Source organism: Pseudoliparis swirei, chromosome 19 (genome assembly GCF_029220125.1).
Source record: "Pseudoliparis swirei isolate HS2019 ecotype Mariana Trench chromosome 19, NWPU_hadal_v1, whole genome shotgun sequence".
Lineage (NCBI taxonomy): Eukaryota > Metazoa > Chordata > Actinopteri > Perciformes > Liparidae > Pseudoliparis > Pseudoliparis swirei.
Window position 1 is genome coordinate 5,167,780 of NC_079406.1, and position 20,274 is coordinate 5,188,053.

Genomic DNA, 20,274 nt, shown 5'->3' on the forward strand with positions numbered 1-20,274 from the left:
GGGAGCGAGCGCAGCGTCACGTGACGCGAGGGCGGAAGCTGTCAGAGTAAACAGAAACTCGCTTTCAGAAAGAGGAGCACAGACGGCTATATTTTGGTAGAATTTGGTATAATTTAGCGATTTAGCTGTTAACTCCACAAAAGGTGAGTCATGTCTTCAAGCCAGGCGAAGGACTCCAGCTTTTTCGGGGGCAGGATACCAGCGGAAATAGAGTCACTGTCGAAAAACCTGAAGGATGTGGACCAAGAGACGTTCAGGAAGATACTGAAAGGTGAATGTCGTTATTACCCTCTTGTCGTTCAATATTATTGTCTCTTTAAATAGCTACTTATAGGTTTAAATGTGTGTCGCTAATACATGTATATTAGTGGTGCATTGTACATACTGGGGGCGTCCATGTGGCTCACGCACTTATTGAACGTCTTAGATCACGGGACCAGGGTCCAGAGTGTCCAGCAGAGACCGTTATTATATCAACATAGTGACACTTAAACTGGCTGGTGTTACGGTTTAAGAAGCGACCGTGTTAACTGGTGACTTTGAACCGAACGCGTCCGTTGTTGTCGTAGTAGCTGTACTGTGGAACATAGAAAGAAAACACGTAGCTGCCCTCGTAAATCCTACATTGTTTAATCGGTACAGTATATATTATTATATAGGGTTTGACACTGTATTACACAATTAAACCAGGAGGCATTCCAGTGTTTCCCCTAGTTTTCCAGCTTCAGGGGGGCGGGACCGACCGACACAAACACACAATGCCATATATATATTAATGTTATGTTCGCTCGCTTTGGCGGTGCTATATTTTGATAGTTATTAAGTGTGTAGTAGTTAAAGAAAAGACGGCTAATTAAGGCTAGCGCCGTTTAGATAGCAGTACCACTATAGTATAATAATAATAATGTTATATGTCCCAGAGTATAATAATAATAATAATGTTATATATGAGGATGCATGTGTCTGTTTTTTGTGTTTAAAGATGCTTCACACAGATTGAGAGCATTTAGATTGCTTCAGCTCTCAAAATGGCGACGACGAGCAGCTTAGGCATCCAAATATATAGATTTATTTATTATATCTAGATTTATATATTATTTTAAAAACTAAAATGTCACTTCTAAATCTGAACCGCTTTCCCCCCACAATACAAAACTAGAATGGGCACTCAGTAGAGCGCATACCTTCACATATCACAAGATTGGGCATTGCATTATGAACATTTTGGCATTAGTTGCATGCCAATTGGATAAAAACTGACCGTGCTATGGTAAAAAGAAGATTTTGACCTTTCCATGACCTTGACATTTGACCCGATCAATCCCAAAATCTAATCAAATGGTCCCCGGATAATAACCAAACATCCCACCAAATTGCATGCGATTCAAGAAGATTTTGACCTTTCCTTGACCTTTGACCCGATTGATCCCAAAATCTAATCAAATGGTCCCCGGATAATAACCAATCATCCCACCAAATTTCATGCGATTCGGTTTAATACTTTTTGAGTTAGGCGAATAACACGCATACAAATAAATACGCGGCGATCAAAACATAACCTTCCGCATTTTCAATGCGAAGGTAACAATGATTGACTGGTTTTCATCATGTTATTGATGTGCACTGACAGCGTGCACTAACAACGTGCACTAACAACGTGCACTGACAGCGTGCACTGACAGCGTGCACGCTACATGAAATATAAAAATGCAAAAACATAAATGCGCTTGATTCTCCTGAAACAGCAACACCGTGTTGTTTTTCTGTGACGTCGCGTGTGACGTCACGGAGCGCAGAACCAGAGTTTGGATATAGAGCCGGCCGCCACGAGTCCGTTGCGTTTCCTGGAGAGGAAACGGCGCCCGAGGTCCAACGGTACTCCGGTACCGGAGCCAGGGCCTGGTCGCGCGTTGAGCGGCTCGGACCCCGGGTGGAGTTCGCTCTACTCCCGTGTTGCATCACCCCCCGGTGACCGGCACACTTATCGTGACAATGCCATTTACTCGCCACCCTGTTATTATGGTCGGGGAAACACTGCATTCACAAGGACAGCTATAGGCCGACGTGTTCTCCATCCTATTTGTCCAGCTGTGGTCAGCGGCCTGGAGGGGAAGGACTGCAGGGTGGCGATGAGGTCGATCGCGGAGAGCAGCCCCGTCCCCCAGGAGAGGCTCATCCACGTGGTCGCTGGGACGTACCGGGTGCTGTCCGAGGCCATCCGCCTGCCCACGACGGCCCTGAAGCAGGAGGTGAGCTGCCGGTCGACGCTGGAGATGAGACCGTGTTGGAAGTACATACAGACGTGTTGACATGTAATATGATGGAGGAAAAAGCCCCGGCCCGACGATAACATTAATGGGGACTGCTTTGGATTCAGGTGTTTCACTTCTACGATCGTGTGCTTGCCTGCTTGATGTCAGAAGATAAATAATTAATGGTATTAGTGTCTTCCCAGACAGGCCATTCATCCTAATCCCTTGCTCCATACTTCTTCTTACTGAGTACACTGCCGTTCAAAAGTTTGGGGTCATCCAGACAATTTCGTGTCTTCCATGAAAACTCACTTTTATTTATCAAATGAATTGAAAATTGAAAAGAAAATATAGTCAAGACATTGACAAGGTTAGAAATAATTATTAATATTTGAAGTATTAATTTTGTTCTTCAAACTTCAATCTCAAAGGAAGGCCAGTTGTATCGCTTATATCACCAGCATAACTGTTTTCAGCTGTGCGAACATAATTGCACAAGGGTTTTCTAATCAGATATTAGTCTTCTAAGGCGATTAGCAAACACAATGTACCATTAGAACACTGGAGTGATCGTTGATGGAAATGGGCCTCTATACAAAAAAGCACAGGTGGAAATTTTACAATTAATGATGACACACAACACACTTGTATCGAGGGCCACACGTGCGAACGTAATCACGAGCACGGTACGACACATTTGTAGGATGTGAACCATTATTCAATCTTGGAGCAAACGATACTTAACGTCGTGTGTGTGTGTCCACGTTTAGGCCTTCAGAGAAGATCTCCGAGAACTGAGGTAAGGCTCGTTGTTTTCATCACACACGCAATGTTTTGATGCGCTCGCACGTTCCAACCCAGAATGCCTGAATCCGCTGTTGTCTGTTAGGATACCTGAAGACTTCATCACAGACTTCTCCAGTGTGGTTTTCGGCAACAGGTTTGTTGAACGTACAGCCTCTGAATATTTATACATTTAGTCTTTTTGTGTCTTTTCCTTTGCCCGAGTTGGGTTTGGCTTTAATTACATTCATGAAGAAATGGTTGCTGTGTGACCCCCCCCCTCTCTCTCTTTGTACTGGTAGGCGTGCAGCTCTCGACACAGCGACCTCCCGGAATGACCCACACCTCCCCACGGTAGAGGACTTTAAATGGAGGGTGGATGTCGCCATTTCCACAAGGTAATGTCCCGTCTCGGAGAAGTTTCCCCCTCCGACCAGTTCATAAAGGCTTTTCTGTGTGGTGTGCCGTAGGTCTTTGTTGGGTGAAAATAAATCTCTAACCATAGTGTGAGGTGTTTTTGATGTCTTTGCATACAAGACGAGGTGGGTGGTTGGACTGAGCCTGCTAAATAAACAGATGCGTACATTTCGGAAACACTTCTCTGATAAAACATAACTAGTCTCCTCTCTCTCTCTCCACAGCTCTTTAGCCAGGGCTCTGCAGCCTTCTGTCCTGATGCAGATGAAACTATCGGATGGGAGCTTTCACCGCTTCGAGGTACTCTTTGCAATTACCTTATTTTTTTCTCTGAATGCATGTGTTCCAGATCATGAATACAGAAGCTACTCAGTCTAATCCTTGCTTTTTGACACCGGTACTGACGTTGTATAGAGCAATGTGCCGTATTCATGAAAGAAACATGGACTCCAGTGGTTGTTGAAAGAGAGAACTCCCCCAGATACAGGTGCAATACCAGATATCAGACATTCAGGTTGCATAACAAAAGGTCTCTTGGTTTGAGTGGGAAATGTGTGTCTTCCCATGGATGGTCATTTTGTCCGCATGGCTCGTGTTGGTTCTGCACCGTAGTGCGCGCGTGTTTCCAGTTTATCTCCAGCCTGCGGGCACAAAGCAGTTGGTGGTTAGCCAGCAGGCTAATGCCGGTCTGTTTGAGTTGTTACATAACAGGATCACAGTTGAATAATTGAGGTAACATTTATTAATTACAGCCTAACCTAGAACCTCCTTCTGATCCACTGCGACAGTAAAGTCCACTTGTTTGTGCAGCAACGCCACGTTAAACTTTTCTACATTCACGACAAAGCAGAACAGATACGATAAAAAAGTTCTGTCTCTTAGAAAATCAGACAACTTGTGTTCTAAACATACAAATGTGCTCATTTTAAATCATGAGTTATACAATAAATATATTAAACATTTCACACAAACTGGATCCAATCTTCCACATGTAGTGAGATGCATTGATCAACAGGGGGCGCCACACTCCACACGTACTTGCCTGATGATTTCAGGATAGATGCAGCCTTCAAAGGAGACTACTGAAGTGGACAGAAGCAGGAGGGAGGACTTGTACATGCTGCTGCAGTTACGTGATCAGATTACAGCAAAATTAGAAGATTAGCAGCAGCAGCATCCGGTGGGCGGATTCTATTGATGGATGTAATTTATCTCCACATTGATATGTGTTTCTCAGGATCTGATCCAGAGGCTGCTGCTGCTGATGATTTAATCTCTCTTCTTAATCAGCAGATTTATCTTTTTTTTTAGTACGGCAATAAAAAGAGCTGATGACTTGAGTCCTTATACAGGAAGGAGAGGCACAGAGATGATAGTAGATATAAATAAATAAATAAAACCACATGTATGAATGGAGTACCTTTTTTGGGGGGGGAGTGGCCCTCTTTTACCTTGTAGAGAGGTCGGACTCAGGAAGATTGTTTAATGTGAAGTTCAAGGCCTGTTGGACTTCTAAGAACTCTTCCAGTGATAATTGTTGCCTTCTTTGATAACCCAAACATAATGATAATCAATGTTTTACTCTTTTTTTTAATTGTAGGCCTTCACCAAACAGTTGAGCCGTCACTTCATGGTGAATGTAAAACACAAACCCAGTTATTATTCTAATTATATATGTTAGTATGCCAACATATGTCTGGAAGTCATCCTGGAACTATAACCAGTACCGGTATCATGTTCACATATTCGCTTCAACAACAAAAAAACAGTGAATGTTTATAAAAAAATTAAATTATTTTGAGTTCAGAACAAAATGTCAATTTATAATTTTAGCATCAACACTTTTCTTTTTAACTGGTCATGTTTTTTAATATAATCTTTTTCTCACTGAATTTGACACGATACAAAAACAACAAACTAAAATCACAAAGTGCCAGTAGTGCATTATCGACGGACAGTTTCCATTCATTCAAAATGCATAACAAGAGCTCTTATCGTTTCCTATTTATATTTCCTTTACCCACATTCCAATTGAATGTACATCAATATTCACAGCTTTTAAAAGATCAGGATAAAAATGTCCATTGCTAATATTATGCCGTATCTTTACTGGGAACTGTCGTCTTCTCGTCCAGGTGTCGGTGTCCAAATTCCAGGAGCTGCGGTACAACGTGGCTCTGATTCTCAAAGAGATGAACGATCTGGAGAAGAGGAACATCCTCAAAATCCAAGACTGATTTGTTTGCCACGTCGGCCTGTCGGTTCATCCGATGACTAATCTGCCCGGCGCCATGTTGTTCTGATTCGATGGTGATGGTGTTTGGCGTCCAACGATCTTAACCGCCGACACGTGCATAATGGTATACGCAGTCATCCGGCTGGCTGCACCACAGGAGTCACGAACGATAGCCAAACTGAGGGCAAGAGACAAGGGCTCGTTGGTAAAAAAAAAAGAAATCTATAAGTTCCCTCTTTGCCTTGTTGTAAAGTGAACATATTATTCCATTGAGTGATTGTTGGGAGATGTGAGCCGGCTGCAAAGCCTCCATAGTGCCAAAATACAAACGTAGCCACTTTCTCTGGTGTCATGTGACACGCTCTGAACATTATGTCCACATTCTTCTGAAACGCGAGGATTCACAAAAAAAGTTTACGATTAAACCTTTTTCTACTCATATATATATAGTATTATATATATATTATTATATATATATTACATATATAGTATATATGTAATATATATGTATAATTATATTATAAAATATATTACATATAATATATTTTATATATAATATAAAGTAAATATATATAATATATATTATTATATTATATATATATTACACTGAGAGAACAAACATGTTTACTTGTCTCTTAGATTGTAGCACTCTTGAATACAAAGAAAAGTGTTAGCTGAGGAGTTGAAAATGAGTCGATATGTTCGATCTGCCTTTTCCACCTTCATCTGTATAGTTCCTGTGTTTCCGTAATGGCCTTGTATAAGTCAATTGATAACCTTTAAAGAATGGTGTCAGTTGTTTAGATATCAAAGAGAAATTGTGATTTTGGTATCATCTGTATTTTTTTCCAATGGTTATTTTGTATGTTTGCCATAATGACATCAAGACCTTTCTGCCTCTCGAAGCCAGGTTTCTCTATTAAAATCTACAAAGACTGATTTGAAGAAAAGGTAACAACTCACTGGTTCAACACTTCTCACCGGCACAACGCCGTCACAACGCAAACACCGAAAGTAGGAGCCTCGACGGAAGCTGGGAAATTACATAACGACGTGGTCTCAAAAGCTCTTATTCAACAAAGCCTTCAATCATACAGTGACTCAAGGCGTATGCGCCTCGTTGTGTAAGCAAATGAACTTCACCGAAACGGGGAGTGTCTCGTACAGCCTGCACCCAGGACTTCATTTAGCGCTGACTTGATTATATTCTTCTCAACACTTGGAAGAATTGCTCTTAAAAATTGACCCGATTATGGTTCACTGAAATCTCCATGGCGATCGTCTCAACATGGGGTTTGTCAGCTTCTCGTAAAGAGGCAGCCTGAGCAGCGGCGATTCTCACGAACATTTTGGTCCAGAAGGAAATATCTCAACAGCGATGTGGTTCATTTATGGCTCCCAGAGGATGAACCCTATTGGCTCTGGCGTTGGCCTTTCGTCCAGCACCACCATGAGGTCGACATGTTTTGGTTTTCGGTGAAATGTCCCATCTAATAATATTGTTGTCGTGTATTTTGTTGTTGTGTATTTTATTCAGTCAATAAATACAATACAATATTATTCTATAGAATATATAAAACAGAAAGACTGAAAAGGTATAGGTAGAAGCAAGAAATGCTTATATATTCCTATCCCAAATTATTCTAATCAAATAAATCAGAAAATTAATATAAAATAAAGAAGAAAAAAATATATATATATCCACTACCGTTCAAAAGTTTGGGGTCATCCAGACAATTTTGTGTCTTCCATGAAAACTCACTTTTATTTATCAAATGAATTGAAAATTGAATAGAAAATATAGTCAAGACATTGACAAGGTTAGAAATAATGATTAATATTTGAAGTATTAATTTTGTTCTTCAAACTTCAAGCTCAAAGGAAGGCCAGTCGTATAGCTTATATCACCAGCATAACTGTTTTCAGTGCTAACATAATAATACAAGGGTTTTCTAATCAGATATTAGTCTTCTAAGGCGATTAGCAAACACAATGTACCATTAGAACACTGGAGTGAGAGTTGATGGAAATGGGCCTCTATACACCTATGGAGATATTCATTTAGAAACCAGGTTCCACCCTAGTAGAATATTACCCACATTAACAATGTATAGTGTGTATTTTTGATGAATGTTATCTATATTGAAAAAACAGTGCTTTTCTTTGAAAAATAAAGACATTTCTAAGTGACCCCAAACTTTTGAACGGTAGTGAATATATATCCACATAAATCTTCCATATACATACGTTTCGATCACACTTATAACCCTCAAAAATATTGACTGGCTGGTGATCCGATTTGAAACATTATATAGATAAGCACAGTGTATTTTTTTCAGTATATTAGATACCCTTTTCATGTCTTTTAGCAAGAGATATTGTGAAGGGGAAATAAAAGTGATTTAATGGGAATTTTCTGAAATTTTTTACTAGCAGTCACACATTTAATTACAACCTAGAAGGAAATGCTTGAAAATTAGTAATTCAACTTCTGAGTGACACATGAGTTGAAAAACTGTCTAAAGGTCACAATACAGTACAGTACACATTTGTACTTGTGCTTATGCTGGACTGTATGTCCACTTAATGAGGTCGCACACCAAGAATGACAGGACTCAAGTTGCAGCAGCTTCCCTGAGTCTGTGCCAACATATAAATAATTCATATGAAAAAGTTGTATAATTCAAAATCTATTGCCTAGAAAATGCATTCATATAAGCACTAAATAGGCTTTATATATAGATATAGACTGTAAGGCTCAATCACTATTATATATAGTATTTTAAATCTGTAAAATATTTGGGTAAAAAATGTAAAAGACAACCAGAGAATTGTCTTTGTGTAGGGTTTTGCTCAGACACTTCACTCTTCAGTGAGTAAATCATTCCTCACCGTTTGTGAAGTTCAAATCGGATTCAAGATGTTTACGCATTGTTTCCATAAGGACTCAAACACGACGTGTCTGGTGTATTATATAAGCGCATGCTTGTCATCCATCACGTGAATATCTCTCCTTCTTGTATAACGGCCGGCTTCTCTCAGTCCAGACAGTTTGTGCTGTGGACACCAGACTAGACTGCGTTGGTGGCTTATTGAGATGCAAACACAAGACACTTCAAGATGTGGAGTGTGGTGGATAAATTGTTTCAAATTGGGTGCTTCCACAACATATATAGTAGAGTGTGTTATACTGGTGCATAAACTTATATTAGGCTTAAATTACTACCAAGATGACTTTACAGACACGCATATCTCTCCCCAACATGAGTTACAAGAACGGCAGACGTAGGTAGACACAGCGGACAGACATACAACACGTTTTATTTTGAGGCTGCAGGATACCCTTCTTCAGGCAGTGCTATTAATACCACATGGTCTCATGTCGGGGCAATCCGGAGGACAATCCCCGTAACCGGAGGTGATTAACCTCTGACCTTAACCCACCTGTGGTCTCACGGTGAGTTGATTGAGGCAAGACGTGTGTGACGCGTCCTCCACGGCACTCATGCTTTAATAGTCACACAGTCTTGCTTTAAATGAGACTTAAATAATACTGTAAGTGTTATAACACACCGTGGCTCTCACCAGGTACCAGTTTTATACTTTTTATACTCGTAAAGTAAAACATTAGTTCGCAATCCCATGACTTTCTCACTCCTGTTACATGTTTCTTTATTAGTAGTAGTGGAAGTACCAAAAATAATAGTAAAGCTTTACTTCAACTTCTCAATGTGTTAAGTAAGATGTCACTTATTGTCATTATAAAACCTTTATGCAACACTGACTTGGGACAATGGCCGAGGCCTCAGAGTGCTGTTGAGAGACTGCTCCCTGCCACATTGATCAAACAGTTTGATTAGTTAATATATGGCCATGGATCTGTCCGTCATTCAGGGGATTTATCTGAGGGGCGGTGACGAGGCTCTCTGTCAGTATATGTGACCAAATGACCAGTTTGTGTAAGATCTCTACTGTACTCAAAATGCTGCCTGTGTGCCATAACATGTAGCATACTAAAGTAATGGAAATGGGAATTTTACTTGATCTATAATAGAATTTCTTTCCTTATTACATAAAGCAGTTTTTGACTGTCATATAACTGCCATAACATGTTATATCACGACTGTTATATAACAGGGAACTCCCGGAACTTGTAGCGGATGAATTGCTATTTTTCCTGTCTAATTATATGACAATTACGACCATTATGCCTCTGAAAGTCCCATGAATTAATTATGACTATTAAAAAGACAAATAGATGGCCACTTACTGACACCAAACCCCCATGTTTGGGAAGATCTCAGTGGAAACTCGCAAAAACAAATAAATAAAACACAAAATCCTTTTTAGAAGCACGAACGACCTGGGATAACTTCTTCTTGAAATGTTATACAAGCTCATGACGTGATGCCCCGCATTGACCCGCCACTCCTTACTCAACTTCTCTATGCGGGTCAGTTACATGGCAGATCGTGTTGTAACCCTTTTTCCTAAACTCGACCAATGAGAACAGCTGACCGGCATCACGTGACGCAAGTTTTACGTAACGTTCTTTTTTTTCTTCTTCCTCCTGCGTGGCTCCATTGAGGATATTACGAGTGTTTCCTGGACCCGATCGTGACCGCGTCACTCGACTTCCCGGCAGCTCACGCGTACACATGTACCGCAGCGGGTGTTTTGACCAGACTCACACCGCATAGGTGAAGAGGTGGAGGCGGACGGACTCCCGGGCAACTTACCGGCGGCGCTATGGGGACAGAGAGCGAGAGTATGCTGCAGCTCGCGGCGGAGGCTTTCCAGTCGAACAACTTTGACCTGGCCGCGGACATCTACGAGTGTCAGTTGGCGTGCCTCGGAGATCCGGGGGGCCGACAGGAGCTGATGGTCATGCGGGCGGACGCGCTCGCGTTCGGGGGCAAATTCACCGAAGCTTTCGACGCGTATCGACAAGCCTCGGAGACGGAGAGACTGAGACCCGTTCACCTGACCAACCTCATAGAGTACCTGTCGAGTAGTATCGGCGCGGGGGGCGACGGTCCACACGAGACCCCGAAGAAAGGAGGACAGGTAGGGGCGGCGGCGGCGGCGGCGGGACGTCCGACGGGAGCCGGCGCCGCGGGCTTCGGGTGCGAAGACTTCACCTGTCGGATGTGCCTGAGCTTTCTGTTCGAGCCCGTGACTCTGCCGTGCGGACACTGCTTCTGCAAAAAGTGTCTGGAGAGGGACCGGAAGGAGAAGGAGCGGCCGGTGAAGTGCAAAGAGTGCCGGGACGGCTCCGGCGTGGCGGACGTCCAGAGTTACCGGGTCAACGTGGTCCTCAGTAACCTGCTGGCGAAGTGGTTCCCGACCCTGCACCAGGCCGGCCGGCTGCGGCGGGAGGGCAACGCGCTGTACGCGGAGAGGAAGGTGGAGGCGGCGCTGGACAAATACAACCGAGCCACACTCATAGGTAGGACACCGCTGAACAAGGTGGTGGATATACGTCTCTGCTGCGGGTGTGCGACCGGACGAACTGTTTTTTTGGTGTCGCTTCTTTTAACTTTGTGTACATTTGTATTTATTTGGTGTCGTCTGTGAGATACTGTTCGTGAAAGCGATTTGACGCCGTTACGTGACTTTTGTTTCGTAAGTGTGTGTCACACTTCGTTGGGGCTCTCGCTGCCCCTGCTGGCATCCGAGCGCCATGGCGCCATGTGTTGGATAACACGGTGTGACGTAGGCTGGGCTCGCGGACCAAACATTGCGTAAGCGCGTATCTCCTCGGCCCCCTCATTGTATAACGACAAACAATGATTCTGGCTGATGTTTGTCAAGGGTACTATTTTAGGTCACCACCTCCGTACCAGAGGTTTGATAATAGACAGAGGTGGTGGTGGTGGAATAGGTGAGCTGTGGCCCATAGAGAGGGATTAGTAGAAGTAGTGGTGTCATTACCAATGTCAATTAGGACACACACACACACACACGCTGCTTGTGCCGTTTATAGTGGTGTCATTCCCTCATTGGATTCTCCTCTGGCTCAGAAGTCCACTTGACCCAATCCCAGTTGACCTTTACTGTGTGGTGGAGGTGGTGGTGGTGGTGCTGCTGAGTCACTACTGCACGCTCGGGTTGTGTCAGTTTAAAGTGACTTGTTTCTTAGTTGAATCCTTGAGAAAAGTAACCCCCCCACACACACACACACACTGATACAAGGACTAGTTTGAATTACACTTCTGTCATACTTTAACAACTATTTTGTGTTAAACTGCATTTCAGCTTCACCTCAAATCGTTGAAATTGTCCTGTAAGATTAATAATAATCTCCTTTTGTCTTAATGTGAGGTGAAACATCTCCCCCCCCTCTTAACTCCAGTTCCCATAAGGCTAGCTGCAACATTTGCACACTTTCTTATAGTTATGAAACCTGGAATGTGGGTGACCTTGATAGCGCTGCACCGTTTTGTAAGGCGGCACTTTTCCTTTTTTTCTCCTTCTTCTTTTTGCACAACGCGTTGTGTAATGTGGAGGAAAGAGTTCCATTTAAACATTCCTTCATGTCACCTTTTTTAATTTTTTATATAATCAGTATATTCAGCCTTCTAAGAATTAAGAAAATAAATAATTGCTGGCTGTGTTTAAAAAAAAGAAGCTAATTTAATGGAAATTCTGCAGTATGTTATGAAACCTTTTTCTCAGTATATAATAAGCCTGTACCCACTTGTTCCAGATGCTCACATGTGACACTCTGCTGCATTTTCTCAGTTTTACACCACTGTAAATTAAATATTTTAGGAACTATGCACCTCACTCACGGACTGTCCCTCCTCTCCTCCTCAGCACCCATGGACCACATACTGTTTAGTAACCGCTCCCAGATCCACTCCAGCCTGAGACTCTATGAAAAGGCCCTGAGAGACGCAGAGGTGGCGTGCAGACTCGTGCCTCACTGGTCCAAGGTATGGCAGTAAAAACGCTTCCTGCATATATTATATATGTAATAATCCGTTGATGTTATTCAAATGCGTGGATGCTAGATAACTGATGCATTTCCTCCTTCCTGCAGGGTCATGTATATAAGGCCCAGGCCCTGGTTTCGCTGGGCAGGACCGAGGAGGCTCTTAGGGAGTACCTGGTCTGTCTGTCCATAGAGCCAGACTGCAGACTGGCCAACGTCGAGGCTCACAGGGTAAATAAACACAGATGAATATCATTTATTCCATGTGTCACCCCTCAAAAGACTCAAAGGTGTGAGATATTTTAAATGCATGGAGATGAACCCCAGCCCTCCCGTGTCGTCTTCTCTCAGCTGCTCTGCGATCTCCTGGGGGTCACCGGTCAGGTCCCTGAACGCATCTCGGACTACTCCAATGCGCACGTGTCTTTCAGAGCGCACGTCAAGAACAGCATCGGCATCAGCACTCCGGCCCAGGTAAAAAGAGCTGCGACCGCATTCGGCACTTTTATGAAGAAACGTGGTGACGCCGGACGAGGTTTCATCGTCCTGCTCCCTCTCTCAGATCCTTCGTCCCAGCCCGTTGTCAGGCCCCGCCCCTCCCGCACCCGAAAGGCCCGAGTGCGGTGAGGTCAAAGGTCAGGGGAAGCCGGATCACAGCTTCCTCCTCAAAAGGAAACACGGGAGCGCAGAAGAAGAGCAGGAGGATGACGAAGGTCAGGAGAGGAGAGACGATCACAAGAGGGTCAAGGCCGGTGAGTTTTGCACGCTAAACACCACCACGCGCTCGCCGCCTCTCCACCGGCGCCACGCGTCTCATTCGGTATTTAATTTCAGCGGAGGCGGATCAACTGAGCAGCGCGGCCGGTGGCGCCTTGGACCCGTCAGACCTGGAGTGCTCTCTGTGTATGAGGTGAGGTTTGCTTCACAGTGTCGGATATAAATATTTACTGACAGTCAACGCACCGCCGTGCAGGAGTTGAGTAACCAAATGGCCTCGGACGGTGGAAACGTGTGATACGCGGCAGCTTTTATGCAGTATGGGCCGTTGTCTCGGCCGTTAGACGACCTGAAATGAATATTTATTTCACATATTGTATTGACACGTTTTTTTGCTTGACCCCCCCCCCCCCGCTCAGACTTTTCTACGAGCCAGTGACGACGCCGTGCGGCCACACGTTCTGCCTGCGCTGTCTGGAGCGATGTCTGGACCACAACGCCAAGTGTCCACTCTGTAAAGAGGAGCTGTCTGAGGTACGAGGCGGTGCCGCTCATCTCCAAACTGAATTCAGTAGGCATGCAGGGAACCACCCCAGCCCCCCCCCCCCCCCCCCTAAATTTCAAACCTATCTCCCCTCATCTTTCTGTCAAGCAACGTGACACCAGGGACTACTGGAACAAAAAATGTATCCTTCGGCCAATACCGGATGACTCAGCCACTATGGGGCGGTCAGGGTGGGGGGGGGGGTCTAATTTAATCTGGCACATCTAATTGGTGCCTACAGTTCCCAATAAGAGGATGTCATGGGGTAAAACATAGAGCGGGGCCTTACGTTGAAACTCTCTCTCTGTTGTGAACGTGTTTCTGACCCAGTGCTGTATCTCTCCCCCAGTACCTGGTCCAGAGGCCGTACTGCAAGACGGTGCTAACGCAGAACCTGATCTCAAAGTATCTTCCCTCGGAGCTCATGGAGAGACAGAAAATCCACCAGGAAGAGATGGCCGAGCTCTCCAAGTAAGTGTGTGTCCTCCTCTGCTCTCCTCTCTGCCCTCTGAATATACTCTACGCGTCCGCTCGCTGACGCAACATGTCCAACATTTGTTTTCAGGGGCCTTTTGGCCTAATGGTTCATTGTGAGTTATGGTGCAGATGTTTTTATGGGCATTCGACCGTTCAAAGGACTTTTCGACAGAAAAACCACTGTCGTAATTCCTTCGTTAAACACGTGTCCCCTTCACTGTTTTCTCCCCTCAGCCTTAACAAGAACGTGCCTATATTCGTGTGCACCATGGCCTTCCCCACCGTGCCGTGCCCGCTCCATATCTTCGAGCCGTGCTACCGGCTGATGATTCGCCGATGCATAGAGACGGGGACGAACAGCTTCGGCATGTGTCTGGGAGACAACCTCAAAGGGTCAGTGCTGGCGCGGCGTGTTGTGGTTCTATGCGTGGTGTTTTTAACACCGCTGTCAAGAGCATGGATCCAGGAAGTGTATTAATGCCCCCCCCCCCCCTCTCTCCCCCGTCTCTAGGTTTGCGGACTACGGCTGCCTGCTGGAGATCGGCGACGTGAAGTTCTTCTCCGACGGCCGCTCCGTGGTGAACACCGTCGGCATGCGGAGGTTTAAAGTCATCCAGCACAGCGAGAGGGACGGATACAACATGGCGGACATCGAGTACCTGGAGGACGTTACGGTATGAGGAAGGAGGACCGGATGGACGGAGAGCAGCTGGGAGAGAGATGGCTTGATGGAGGGTTACCTTTGAGATGTGATGACTCATGGCATTGTGTGTGTGTGTGTGTGTAGGTGGAGGGTCTGGCAGAGCGTGAGCTGCATGCTCTGCACGACGCGGTGTACGACCAGGCCCTGGTGTGGGTCAACTCCCTGAAGGCGGAGCAGAAGGAGCGCATTGAGGGACACTTTGGACCCATGCCTCAGAAAGACCCTGAACTCCAGGTACACACAGTTTACAGAGTGACACGTTTAGAAATGACTCCTCCTCCTCTCAAATGTTTCTTTGGAAGATTCCCGAGGCAGCGTCCGCTGAAAACATGTTTTTTACGAGGAAATAGGTCGTCGGCGATGATGATAATGATAATTACTTTTTTTGTAGAGCACATGAAACAGAGTTTACAAAGGGCTTTGACACACGGGAACAAACTGAATAATATAAAACAATTGAGTTAATAAAATAAAAGCAGTAAAAAGACAATATACCATGAAAGAGATTGAGGCCCCACATGCAGACCCTGAGGCACACCAGGTCAAAGGACTTTACTTATTCAATTTATATGATTACAACCATGAAATCAGCTCTAACGCATCGCCACAATCCTCATCACGAGACCCCAGCAGAATGTCCCTCTGTTCCTACATTCTGGTGTCTGTAACCCCCTCTCCTCTCCCCGTGTGCCCTCCTCCTCCTCCTTTGCAGGAGAGTCCCAACGGCCCCTCCTGGTGCTGGTGGTTGCTCGCCGTTCTTCCGCTGGAGGGCCGAGACCAGCTGCCGTTCCTGGCCCTCACCTCTCTGAAGGATCGGCTCAGCGGCATCCGCAAGGTGCTGCTCTTCATGGCCCACAGCCGGCACCGGTGACATTAAAGCTCCAGAACAACCGACCCCCCCCCCCCCCCCTCCTCTCCTTCTACACACACAAACACACACACACAGGCCAGCTCTTAAAATTTGGAGATGAAAAAAAAAATAAGAAAAAGAAAATATTATATACCAAATCATTTAACCCTTGTGTTGCCTTAGGGTCATTTTGACCCGAATCAATATTACACCCTCCCCCCGCCTTAGGATTAATTTGACCCCATTCAATGTTTAATGTCGGTGTTCTTTCGGTAGTCAACAAACAAACATAAAGTGCCTCACACTTAAACTTGGAAAACAATATTAATTCTAATAATTTTCTGGAGGTTTTAATTGCTGGCGTCAAATTGAATCCAAAGGGTAAAATATGTTAGTAAATATAAAGGTAACAGGAGGGTGAAACATTGATTCGGGTCAAAATGACCCGAAGGCAACACAAGGGTTAAAGAGTAAATATACCGTGTTGACGCGCTAAATGTGTGTGGGAGACCGTAAGCCCCTGTCAACAACCACTTAAGTTAAATGTGACATAAATAATATATCGCCACTCATCCTCACGGAGAAGCCCTCCCATTTTGGGCGCCCAACGTGTGTGTGCGCGGCAGCGAGCAAACATTTCACGGTCGTTTCGGCAAGGACGGCTTCTCATTGGCGGATGAAACGTGAATCTTGGGGCGCAAAAATGTGCGCCCTGGCCAATGACATCGTTTCTTATTTCACGTGGTTGGACAATTCGGCAAATCAGAGACCGGTATCGTGCCCTCAGCCCAGAGAGCTCCACGGAGCTACGCGAGCAGGTTGCTAACGGAGCTGTCAGCTGGAGGCTCAGTGAGTAATGCGCTGTTTAGTTTCCCCTGTCTGTTGTTCCAAAGTCCTGGGACTGAAACTCTCTGGCCTACAACGGGGTGAGGGATCTAAAGAGCTGCAGACAAGTGTAAGAAGCACGAATCTTGCCGCAGTTATCTAGCTAACAGCATGAAGCTAACGAGCTAACAGCATGAAGCTAACCCTGTTTGCAGAGCAGCAGAAGAAGACCGAACTGGCATCGAAAACACAACGAAGAAGTTCTGAAAAACAGACACATTCCCTCAAGAATAATGGAAACAGGCTGGTCACAGACAAGATTGACTTTAACCAGAGAGTTATTGAGAAGTTTGGCAACTTTAAAGAGAGGAGGCTACTTTTCTTTACAGTAGTGGGTCTACTCTGTCAAACACCCAATGTAACATGTGATCTCTTTCTGACTATTCTGCTCTGAACCTCTTTCATGTGAGGGTGAAACTCTTTTATTTTGCAAACCTCTGAAATCCAACCCAATGTTCCTTAAAGCTGCTCTGAACCTCTCATGCCCAAAGTCACAGTGTGTTGATAGTTGTTATTGGACAGTGTTGAGCACGCTGTGTTCTTTAAATAAAGCTTTGTTTTTTACAATATTCTACTCAAAACCTATTTTCTTCTCATTGTTGAGTGCTATTTAAACCGCGTCGCCCAACTGCGCCCCCCCGGTTTTGTTTTTGTCCCCATTCCCCCCAAAAATGTAAGCATGACACTGAAATGATGCTTCGGTTTACAACTGATATCTGTGAATTATTGTTCATATGTGACCGCAGTTCTAGTGCCTTAAGTTGGACTTCTTCCATTTACACGTTGATGTATAAACTGCAACGGCGACTGCTGTGTGCTGATGTTTTGAAAACCATCTTGGAACCATGAGATCAGCCAGCGGCGATCTCCTCGCTAGAAATCCCCCATATCTGGGCTCGTTAAAGGGTAGCGCCACATTTGGGTCAATGACGTTATGTTAATAAATTAGATGAGAAGATTGGCGCTCCTCTCGTGTCACGTCACTAGCAGCTGGTTAGCTTAGCTTCACACGTGACTGACCTCTTAAAGGGACAGTTCACCCCAAAATCAGGAGATCCTCTCGGTCTACATCTCCTAATTCTTTCAACTCACACCTGAGGAAATGTATGTATTTTTTATTCTTGAGGTGAACTACCCCTTTTATTTTTTTATTATATCGTTCATGACCGTGTGTTCTGAAAGACATTGTGGGATTTAATTCCCCCCCACCCACACACACATCTGCAATCCCGGTGGATTCGGTATTAATAACGTTGATGACAGCAACTCCCGATTGCTGCTATTTTGTGTGAAAAAGGATTGAATGTTTTTTTCCGTTGCCGACGAGAGACTTACATGTGCTTGGATTCTCGCGTAGATGATCTCAGAGGAGGTCACAGATACTGTGGCATTTGTTTTCTCGTCAAGTTTTTAAATCCTGAAAAGTTCAGGGGGCCCGTTTCACATTCGTGCTAACAAAACCGGCACCGACACCGAGCTTTTATTGTCTTAGTGTCGGGCGAACGGGGCATTCCCACTTCCTGTGTAGCTGTAAAAATGGCTCGTGGAAGAAGTGGGATCTTGCGGATCGTGTTGTAATCCAGCTGTGCGGGTGGTCGTTGCCCAGTGATGTCATGACCTTTTTAAAAATTCAATCAATGACCTTTTGAGGAAGTGTAACTCCCTCTGGCATCCTCCTTAGAGCACTTCCACAAAGAGAGAGAGGGACGAAAAACGGTGCTTCCTAATTTTCTTGCGTTCCTGTCATTGTTGTGATCATCTGGAAGAAATTAAGTGTAATTTGATTATACAAACAAATAATGTCCACTGGTCAGCAAAATGTATTTTTTTTTTTTAAGAACAAGAAAATGTGCCTGAGTTTATGCCCCGTGTCTCCTAAATCTGCAAAGCTATGAATTCATAGGCTTCTGGGTTATGTATTTGAAGTATTTGGGGGGGGGGAGCGCTTGTTTTCTCTCACCTGGCGCAGGAAGCAGCTTCTTTGAAACAAAGTGTGTGCCCTAAAAGTTTCTAAAAGTCTGGTCAAATGTTGCGAACTCTTAAAAATAATCTCACGCTCTCAAACGAAAGCTTTGCCCGCTCCTCATATCCAAACACATATTTCTGTCGCTCCATTGCTTCTCAAGATGAATGTAACGTACGTCTCGGATGTTCTCTGTACATGTCTGTTTGTTGTTTTAATTTTTTTTTTTTATACTAAAACTTTAGTATGCATTACTTTTTGTAAAAGTACCGTTCTGAAGCTGCAACTTGTGAATAAATCAAAAGGTTTGTGTTCTGGGGATCGTGAACACGCCGGACTGGACTCGACTCTGCCGTCTCTTTTTGTTTCCGTCCTAGAAAGATGAATTCAACCCTCCGGTCTGTGAGTGATGTTGTGTCGTCAGCCACTGATATGACTACGATTGTGAAGTTACAGATTAGCTCACTTTAGCATAAAGACATCCTCCGCCCGGCACATTTTAAATCTATTAGTCACTTAAAAATCAACTCTTTATATCTTAACCATGTGTCAGGATGTTATCTCCACAGAAGATTTATTCCTTTACAGAAAACAGGTCAGACGTAAACTAAACAGGAACACCCACACAAACTAAACTGTACAAAGCCACCAACACGATGCAGAACCTGAACTAGCTTTTCATTTTCCTTCCTTTTCATAACTAGATAACTTGTTGTGTTTTCTGGTCTTCAAAACGTTGTGCGACCTCGACTGGTCGCAATGGCCTAAATTGACTTTAATACACACACACAGGCACACACACACACCCTACTTCCTCCTTTTCTCCTCACCTCTGTGATTCCTGCCAAGTTCTTTCGTTATATAACCTGTAAATGAGAAGGTCAGCAGCCATCGCTATGGATACCTGGCACGGAAACACATGCGCACGCACACGCACACCGTACATCTTGGCCGGTCCAGTTTCGAGCCGCGTGTGTGTGTGTGTGTGTGTGTGTGTGTGTGTGTGTGTGGTGCATGTACCAGAAGTAGGGCAGTGGCGGCGGTGTTACCTAACTCACCCAGAAACATCTGGGGAGCTGAAGCAGCCTTCTCACTGATTACTGCTTCCTGTACGCACACACACACATTCCCATGAACCCAAATTCTGACCCCCCCCCCCGCCCCCCACACACACACACACACACTGACGTGCCCACACACACACACACGCAGACACACACACACATGGTACAGTTGGTGATCAAATCCAAAAGTCACTAGAAGTGAGGTAATAATTCTCCTCAGAATGTTTTGGGTTGATGAATTAGATTTAAAGTTTGAGACGCTCCAATGAAAAGTGACATTAAATGGTTTTGATAATTATGAACAAATAGTTTTTACACATGGAGGATATGCCACAGGAAGTACGACTCACAACAGTGGCGTTTGTTCTGTGACTCAGGAGGATCAAGTATTAACTCTAAAATGATGATGTTCTCATTTAATATAGGACAATAGCCTGTTTTGAGAA

General features: G+C 44.5%; 2 protein-coding genes across 3 annotated transcripts; both read left to right on the plus strand.

The window, feature by feature from the left end:
- Positions 1–39: 39 nt before the first annotated feature.
- On the plus strand, positions 40–6,627 carry commd5 (COMM domain containing 5). 2 transcript variants are annotated; one of them, XM_056438811.1, is made up of 7 exons: positions 40–271; positions 2,089–2,249; positions 3,023–3,051; positions 3,142–3,192; positions 3,338–3,433; positions 3,677–3,752; positions 5,053–5,679. In XM_056438811.1, exons 1-7 carry the CDS (start codon positions 151–153, stop codon positions 5,131–5,133), a joined length of 615 nt encoding a protein of 204 aa, XP_056294786.1. In that variant the 5' UTR covers positions 40–150; the 3' UTR covers positions 5,134–5,679. The 2 variants fall into 2 exon arrangements, with proteins under 2 accessions (XP_056294786.1, XP_056294784.1); XM_056438809.1 differs by having other exon boundaries at positions 46–271; positions 5,588–6,627.
- A 3,097-nt stretch (positions 6,628–9,724) lies between these two features.
- LOC130209259 (LON peptidase N-terminal domain and RING finger protein 3-like) lies at positions 9,725–16,494 on the plus strand. Its single transcript, XM_056438806.1, has 12 exons — positions 9,725–11,137; positions 12,508–12,626; positions 12,734–12,856; positions 12,977–13,099; positions 13,188–13,377; positions 13,460–13,535; positions 13,762–13,876; positions 14,236–14,357; positions 14,598–14,756; positions 14,875–15,037; positions 15,151–15,300; positions 15,779–16,494. Exons 1-12 carry the CDS (start codon positions 10,438–10,440, stop codon positions 15,935–15,937), a joined length of 2,199 nt encoding a protein of 732 aa, XP_056294781.1. The 5' UTR covers positions 9,725–10,437; the 3' UTR covers positions 15,938–16,494.
- The last annotated feature ends 3,780 nt before the right edge of the window (positions 16,495–20,274 follow it).